Source organism: Phaseolus vulgaris, chromosome 11 (genome assembly GCF_000499845.2).
Source record: "Phaseolus vulgaris cultivar G19833 chromosome 11, P. vulgaris v2.0, whole genome shotgun sequence".
In the NCBI taxonomy this organism is placed as follows: domain Eukaryota; kingdom Viridiplantae; phylum Streptophyta; class Magnoliopsida; order Fabales; family Fabaceae; genus Phaseolus; species Phaseolus vulgaris.
This window is the reverse complement of record NC_023749.2, coordinates 9,779,219-9,786,827: the sequence shown is the minus strand read 5'-3', so window position 1 is coordinate 9,786,827 and position 7,609 is coordinate 9,779,219. Positions and strand designations below refer to the sequence as shown.

Here is a 7,609-nt window from a genome sequence, read left to right as displayed (position 1 = left end):
TAAATTAATTTTAAATTATGTCGATAGATGTTTTTTTAAAAAAATGCTCTTGATTTACATAATTTGTAGTTCTAAATGCAAAAAATAGGAACCAAATAACATTAAACTTTGCAACAAAATACTAAAAAAATGCAAAAATTCACCTCTACAACCACATAATCGCAAGCAAAGAATGAAACGCTTTAAAAACTTGAGAAAAATCACCACAAAAATGCAAGAACTGTAGATGAGGTGTTGTAAATATGTGTTACATATATTGAAGAAGAAAGTGAACACTTGCAGAGCACAATATGCGTTATATATATATTGAAGAAGAAAGTGAACCGTTGCAGTGCACATTCAGAGTCGTTGCAGATTGACATACACCGCGGGATCTCCTCCATTTTTTCCTGCGATCTGTTTCTCCACTCGCTTTTTGTTTCAAGTTCGTGCCTTTGAGTTTGAAAGTGTTTTTTGGAACGTTTCCTTCTGTTGTGGTGGCCTTCCACCATTTCCGGCGCGTCTCCGGCGTCACCTCCGAACTGCCGGAACAAAATTCTCCATATCCCCTTTTTCGTGGGTTTTGAGCTTCTCTCCTTGCCTATAAATAAGAGGCACGAGAATGCTCAAACACACTGGCTTACTCTGCACATCCTTCTCTTCTTCTTCCTCACAACACTCACCACCGTGCATTCTTCTTCCTCTTCTCTTTTCTTTCTTTTTAAATTATAACATTCCATTATAATAGATATGGGTTTATTGTGTTTTACTCCTAGAAAGTACCTTGCTAGTTCTGGTCATCGGAAATTACCAAGAAGTTCCTGTTGTATCCTGAGAGGACTTGCGCAATATATCGCGAATAAGTCCTTACGGACAGTGATTACTCTCGCCTTAGAAAACCAATTTTTGTTCGTTTTAAAGCCAATTTTGCTACAGAAAGTGTGTCGGAATACAAAAGCCGTGGAGGGAGGTGTCGTGAGGTGATAGAAGAGAGGAGAGAGATAGAGAGCAAAGGGTAAAGTAATGGTAAAATGTTTAGAGTTTTTTTAAATTATTTTCCGAAGGATATAATAGTAAATTCCATTTAGTATGGGTGTCAGAATAAGTCATGCGGGGGCAGGAAGAAGCAGCTCATATTCTTTCAAAATCCATCAACATGGCAAATTCTTCCTACACCCAACCTTTTTCAACATGCACTTTACATAGTTTTAAATTTCAAAAAATTGTCCTTCATTCCAGAAATAAAAATCTAAAATTAAAAATAATACATTTTAAAATTTTTTTTGGAAGAGATTATTGTGTTATGAAAATAAAATTTCAGAAACAAAATCAAAATCTCATTCTAGATAAGAAAATTTCTAATACAAAAAATTCTGAAAAAGGAAGTCTAGAGTGTATTTTTATATGTATTCCATTTTATTTAAAGGTTTTTTCTCTATTCATACTAAAATTGGGTGCTTATACGGTATGGTGCAAGAAGTAATCGCCTCAAAACATTTAGGTATTGGCCAGAATTGGCATCACCAACAGCAAAATTGGTGCACAGTACAACTAGTTAGTTTCACGTACTATTTCTGAATACAGCACGAGAAATACTGCAAAAAAGTAAAACTGGAACCTCGACAAAATCAGAATAAATTCTAACTTGGAATGCCCATTTTTTTTTAAAATTAGATTCCTTGAAAAAATCTGTTAAAACTTAAACATAGAATTTGAACTTAAAATAAAATAAAAATTACAATTTGCATAGCAACTCGAAAGCAGGGGGTGAAATTGAATTGAAACACAAGGGACAATAGTTATTACTTTGAAAAAGATGTTTAATAATTAACATATTAAAAATTAAAAGCATAAAAATAATAATGTTAATCATAAGCTAATTATTTAAATTAGAAATTACCATGATTCAACCTATGAAAGATTAACATTTCTAAAGAATAACTTACTCTTATAATAACATACTGCATTAAATTTAGAGGAAAAAAAATGAAATTTTACTTTCCAAACCAATTGCAATAATTGAAAATTATCAAATTTTTATCTCACATAATCTGTCAATTTATATTCACTGAATCCTTGGTTTACAATCGAAGGAGTGGAAAAACAAGAACCAAAGCCAATATACATAAAAATCAGAGTCCAAAATTATAATAATGATTAAAATTTGGTACACTTTTGTTAGAATCTATTTTTTCAAAGGTGGTGCTGTTGCGGGTAAGGTGGTTCAGATTGTGGGGGTTCCATTCCATCTAGGCCATGGAGACCCTTTCGAAGATTACATTACCCCCCACTTGTTACAGCCTTCAGTTCCCAAAAGTCTCTGCATTTTCTCGTTTCCCATATGCTTCTTCCACAACCACTCCCCTGGTTTCAGTGCTAACTGTAAGAGCTGGTCCTCCTTCAGGTTAGCCACTCTGTTTCTTGGGTCCCGATTGGACTTGTTTCATTACTTCTTTTTATCCTTTGCTGAGAAAGTTAGCATCTTTTGAGAGGATAAGGGGTTTGGGGAAATGGGTAATAGGCAATTGGACATGCTGTTTCAAACTCAGAATGGAAACTGTGCACTGCCACAATTCTCATGGTTGTAAGTACTTGTATACACATATCATTTGTCTGAACTCTGAACAGTGTTTCCCTCTGCTGGAGAAACACCATCTTGAGTTTTAATTTGGAGATACTCTGTATTACAGTTTGTTAACTTAGATTCTGGATTGTAAAGATTAATTGAAGACACTCTAATCTTTGCTATTAAGAACATTTGGTTTTTAAAAATAATAATTCTGACTTGCTAGCTCCTCATTGAATATTTTGTCTGGGAAAACTTAGAAAATATATTACCGTGGTTGGATCATTTAAAAAAAATCCATTTTTTTTGTTACATTGCATGATAGCTAGGTTTAAGATTGACTGAAAACATTATCTCATGTAAGTAAATGTATCTTTTTGGAGTTTGGATAGCAGGAGAATGAGGTTGGACCGTTAGAAAGAAGAGAAATTTGAAGTGTAGTTTTCTTGAACTTGTAGTTTGTTGATACATTCAATTTGAGGGTGCATCAAATCAAGTAAACGACTGTTGTGAAACAATTGTTTCAGTTATTTGTGGGGGAATTTAATGGCTTCCTTTCTTATGTTTAATATTGTTATTCATTTTGACTATTATTCTATTAAAACATGTGTTATATTGTAGATTTATATTACACTTGCAAATTTTCTCCCCAGCTCTTAATTAAAAAGCTATTGTGGTTGGATGTTCTTTTCACAACTTACTTTATAAATCTATGTCCTTCTTTCCATTGATGTTCTGTTAGATATATTAAAAACAATTCATGCGATTTAAAACCTAATAGCTTAAGCTGTTTGGAGAATTGGTCATTGATATGGTATCTATCGGAGTTCCTTTGATAAAGTAAGCAAGACTTCAATCCTAGTTATCCGTTGAATTTCAGTACATGGTAGCTAAGCATAAGAATTGACACAATGTTCTATCCTCAAGCCAAAAATAGAGCCCTTTCATGAAAGGGTGTAAATAAAAATTAAATTTGAAGACAAGAGCTAAGTATAAGCATTGCCTACTCCTGAAGACCTAAAAGGCTCTTGCATGAGGGAACATGGGACAAAAAAACTGCTAATCAGTCGCGGCTTAATTATTCATTGGCAGATATCTCATCCTTGTAGCTACTATATTTATTAAAAATACATGTTTATTTCTATCCTTTTAGCCCCAGTACAATTAATATTTAATCTTGGAATTTATCCTTTTTTCTTGTCACCTGTAGACCTTGTTTCTTTGAAATCTAATTGGTTGAAACTTATATTTTTAGTGAGTGGTGCCGATGAGGATGTCCTGCAAATATTTTTTAAGGAGAGAGAATTAAATGGCGATTTTATATCAAGAACTTCTGACTTATTATGGAGAAGAAATTTCAGAAACTCTGCTGATAATGATATTAACATACTCACTGATGACACTTCTCAACAAACAGTGCAGGTGCAGTAGACTCTTCGTTTCTAATTTCAAATCATCCGATCCAATTTAATACATTTGATCAATTGTATCAGTTTTGGCTGGTTTTTGCCTTGTACTGATCCATTGCAAATTTTGTATGTTGATTCATTGGTCACGTAATTCAATTTGGTCTGCTTTTTCTAATATTTGTAGATCACAGAAACTGACAATGATGGTGGTTTTTTGAAACTTACAAGAACCCAAGAGTGGTTAACAGGTGATAATTCTCCACCAATAAACAAGAAGGTGACTGCTAAGGTATGCTTTGGAGTAGTTTTTCATTTACATCCCATTGACAGGAAGTGGGAAACTGTATATGAACTATGAAATTGATATGTTGCAACTCATTTTATTCTTTCAAATGTTTTTCAAATTCACCTTCTCTCGGGTAAATAAATAATAACTCAGTCATCCAATAATGTTGGATGCTTCACTTCATATATCAACAGAGTTTGCAGGACAGCAGCGCGAGGCGCAAGAAACTGAACATGCTCGAATATGAATCTGTACAATACCTCTCTTGACCTTGATATTGTTCTTTTTTAGCTCAAGTTAGTGACATCAGTGTTTTCTTACCTCAAGGCTGTAGGTTTTGATCAATTAGAAGTTCTGATGTTGTGTAAGCTTCTTATTCTTTCAATTTTATTCTTAATTGTAGCTCAAGAGGGAATTACTACTTCTATCTGTGGGTATTGGATTCGCATGTAGTGGATATTGCTTGGTAATTTTTTCAGTACAGGTAAACTTTAATTTGCATGCTGTCTCAAAAAAAAGTCTCATCAATTTTCTATTGTAATTACCAGATCATTTTTGTGCTTCTTACCATTGAATTTTGTTCTCTTTCTTCATGACAAGTCTAATTTTAGATGGATGTCAGTGTCTTATACCATAATGATTTAACTTCAAACACTATCCCAAGGTGTAAGTTTCTAATTATTTCCTTCACTGATGTGTGCCTGTCTCTTAAATTTGTAGGCTGCTATAAGTTATGTGATCGGTGTACTTTTCAGGTTTGTTATTGCCTTTTATCATATTGGTTATGTCTCATTGAAGTAATTGTTAATGCTTTAAGATACTCTAGTGAGACTATTAGAGCATAAGGTCTTAAGTTTAAGAATTGAGTCTTATAAGAAACCTTCATTGGAGCATGTTAATGTGGCATGAAAGAGTCTTAAATTTAAGACCCTGGATCATGGTAATAAAAAAATATTTTCATCTTATAAAGGTTGTACTTGCATTGAAGTGTAAACAAAAAATTATAAAAGTGAGTACTATAAAACTCTTGCATTGGAGCAAAACTTGCAAAATATCTTAAAAATGATGTGACATGGTATGACCCACATAAAGTAAAATAAGATCTCATAGTATGATTCTTGCATTGGAGATAACCTTAGAGCCTTAGTTGATATTTATTCATCACTGTTTCTCTTTGTGGGAGAGAAAAAAGAAGATGTAACTGTTCTTATCATTCCTTATTATTATACTTAACTGATATATCATTTCAATGCAGTTGCTTGTACCTTCAACTCTTGTATCAACATGCAGACAACATATCCAGGGAAAATGTTCCTCAAATATTCAAGAAAAAGAAGTCTAAGAAGTACACATGAAAACTTGTGCTTTGAGTTTGATGTAATTGTGCCAGTTAACATTCTCTGTTGTTGACATTTTCTTATCCCTTGTTTTGGGCAAAAAAATATTTCTTAACCAGAATTGGTATAAGAAGTGAGGACCTTGAAGATTTCTTGGAGAGGTCAATCAAGGGTATCAGTATATCACTTTCCTCTCCCAGGCTTGTTATTCCAGCAACAATATATGGACTTTGGGCCCTGTTTCATCAACATTTTGCCAATGACTTTTTTGATTTCCAGGTAATCCTTGGCAGCATGTGTATCAAAAAATGTTTCTTCAGCCACTAAGCATTTTCCATTTGAATAAATTTCAGCATAAACACTTATAGAAGAAGAAAAAAGAAAGTAAAATGAATTGAACTTCTCATATAAGCTAAAATAAACTTGTACACTTAACTTTTATAAAAGTTATCTCATTTAATTTTTCTAAAAACTCAAGTACATAACTTGATATAAGCTTATAAGAAAGCTCAATTCATTTTATCTTTTTTTCCCTCTATTTGTATTTATAGAGTGGTTTATCCAATAATCATAGTCTTACTATTAAACTTTCATCAAATTCATTGGTCATTTATTTATACTTGTCTCTTGTTCACCCTAGCTTGTGCCAGCCATGTTCGGAATGTTTGTCTACAAGGCTGCTGCTCTGGTGCAAGTTTATAGAGACAACGAAGGCTTGCTGTTGGTATTTCCAGAAAGTGAAGATGGATCAAACAATTGAAGTATTTTCCTATGCTCAGCACTTAGCAGAGTACCTGACTCAGTACTCACTATATCTTGGAACATTTGAAATGCTTAGCTGCACCCATAGCTGAGCACTGATCACAGGTTACAACCCTTCACTACATTCATCTTATGTTGAATTTAGAACGATGCTATTTTATCACAGTAAATAATAAAGAGTGTATTAATATCATGTCTTTGAAACCAACATTTGTTGACTGTTGAAAGTTATAAGCTAATTTAATTCCATTTAAGAGATCAAGTGTTCTTAAAATATTACATGCACTTTTATTCATCATATCATATGATGTTGTCTTGTCACACTAAACAGTCTAAAAGAATGGAAGGAACATCCTTAATCATTGATCTTTGATATAGTAATAAACATCTTGCATCTACTACTTTTCACATCAAGTTTCAATTATTGATAACTACCAACTCATTAGAGTTAGTAATCAATGCAAATCCATAACTCAACCATTCTCTAATATCCATACTATAACTCTTCTCTTATGCAATTATTCTTTTCCCCTTTTCCCTTTTTTTTATTGTTTATTATTGTTGGACATCAACTAATAATAAAGATATTTCATAGTATATGAAAACCTTATTTTATGAACTAGAAATTTGAGTTTGACTTAAAATTTTTATAATATTATTTTGTCCAATCCAAACGTTTACTGGTTTGCCTAGTTTATATTTTTTAGGTAAATCACAAATGTTAATGTCAATTGTAAATTTAATATTATATATCCCTTGGGTTTTATTTTTAATTTATGACACTTATTTGTAACCATAAAAGAAGCACCATATTTTATTGTTATTTTATATTATAGATGACAATGTATTTTGATAATTTTTGGTTTAGAGTGATCGATTTATTATTTATTGCATGAAGTTTATAATTTTAAATTTTGTATATCTTAAAGAAGGAAGTAGCCCATGAAACTATCTTGTGCTGTTAATGACTTTTCAAATAATAGGTTAACATAATTTCACCCATAATTAAACTCACTCGATCTAAAATATGTTACTCAACTATCCAATACACGTTTACTTTAAATTATACATATCTCCAACTTCATGTCATATATCCACTTTTCTAAAAAAAGAGTAAAAATAAATAATGCTTAATTTTTTTTTTTCATTCTCTTTTACTTTTGTAAGAAGTTAACCCTCTAGCAAACGATATTAACGAAAAATTAACGATTTCGTTATTTAAACTTTTGATGCTAACTTTAGCAAAGTTTTTGTACAATTACAATCTACT

General features: G+C 32.1%; 1 protein-coding gene across 1 annotated transcript; it reads left to right on the top strand.

Annotated features, from left to right (window-relative positions):
• Positions 1-2,139: 2,139 nt before the first annotated feature.
• Positions 2,140-6,595, top strand: LOC137825364 (uncharacterized). Its single transcript, XM_068631038.1, has 9 exons — positions 2,140-2,383; positions 3,801-3,967; positions 4,139-4,243; positions 4,435-4,491; positions 4,644-4,724; positions 4,961-4,995; positions 5,496-5,585; positions 5,697-5,856; positions 6,218-6,595. The coding sequence occupies exons 1-9, from the start codon at positions 2,236-2,238 to the stop codon at positions 6,335-6,337; spliced, it is 963 nt and encodes a 320-aa protein (XP_068487139.1). The 5' UTR covers positions 2,140-2,235; the 3' UTR covers positions 6,338-6,595.
• The last annotated feature ends 1,014 nt before the right edge of the window (positions 6,596-7,609 follow it).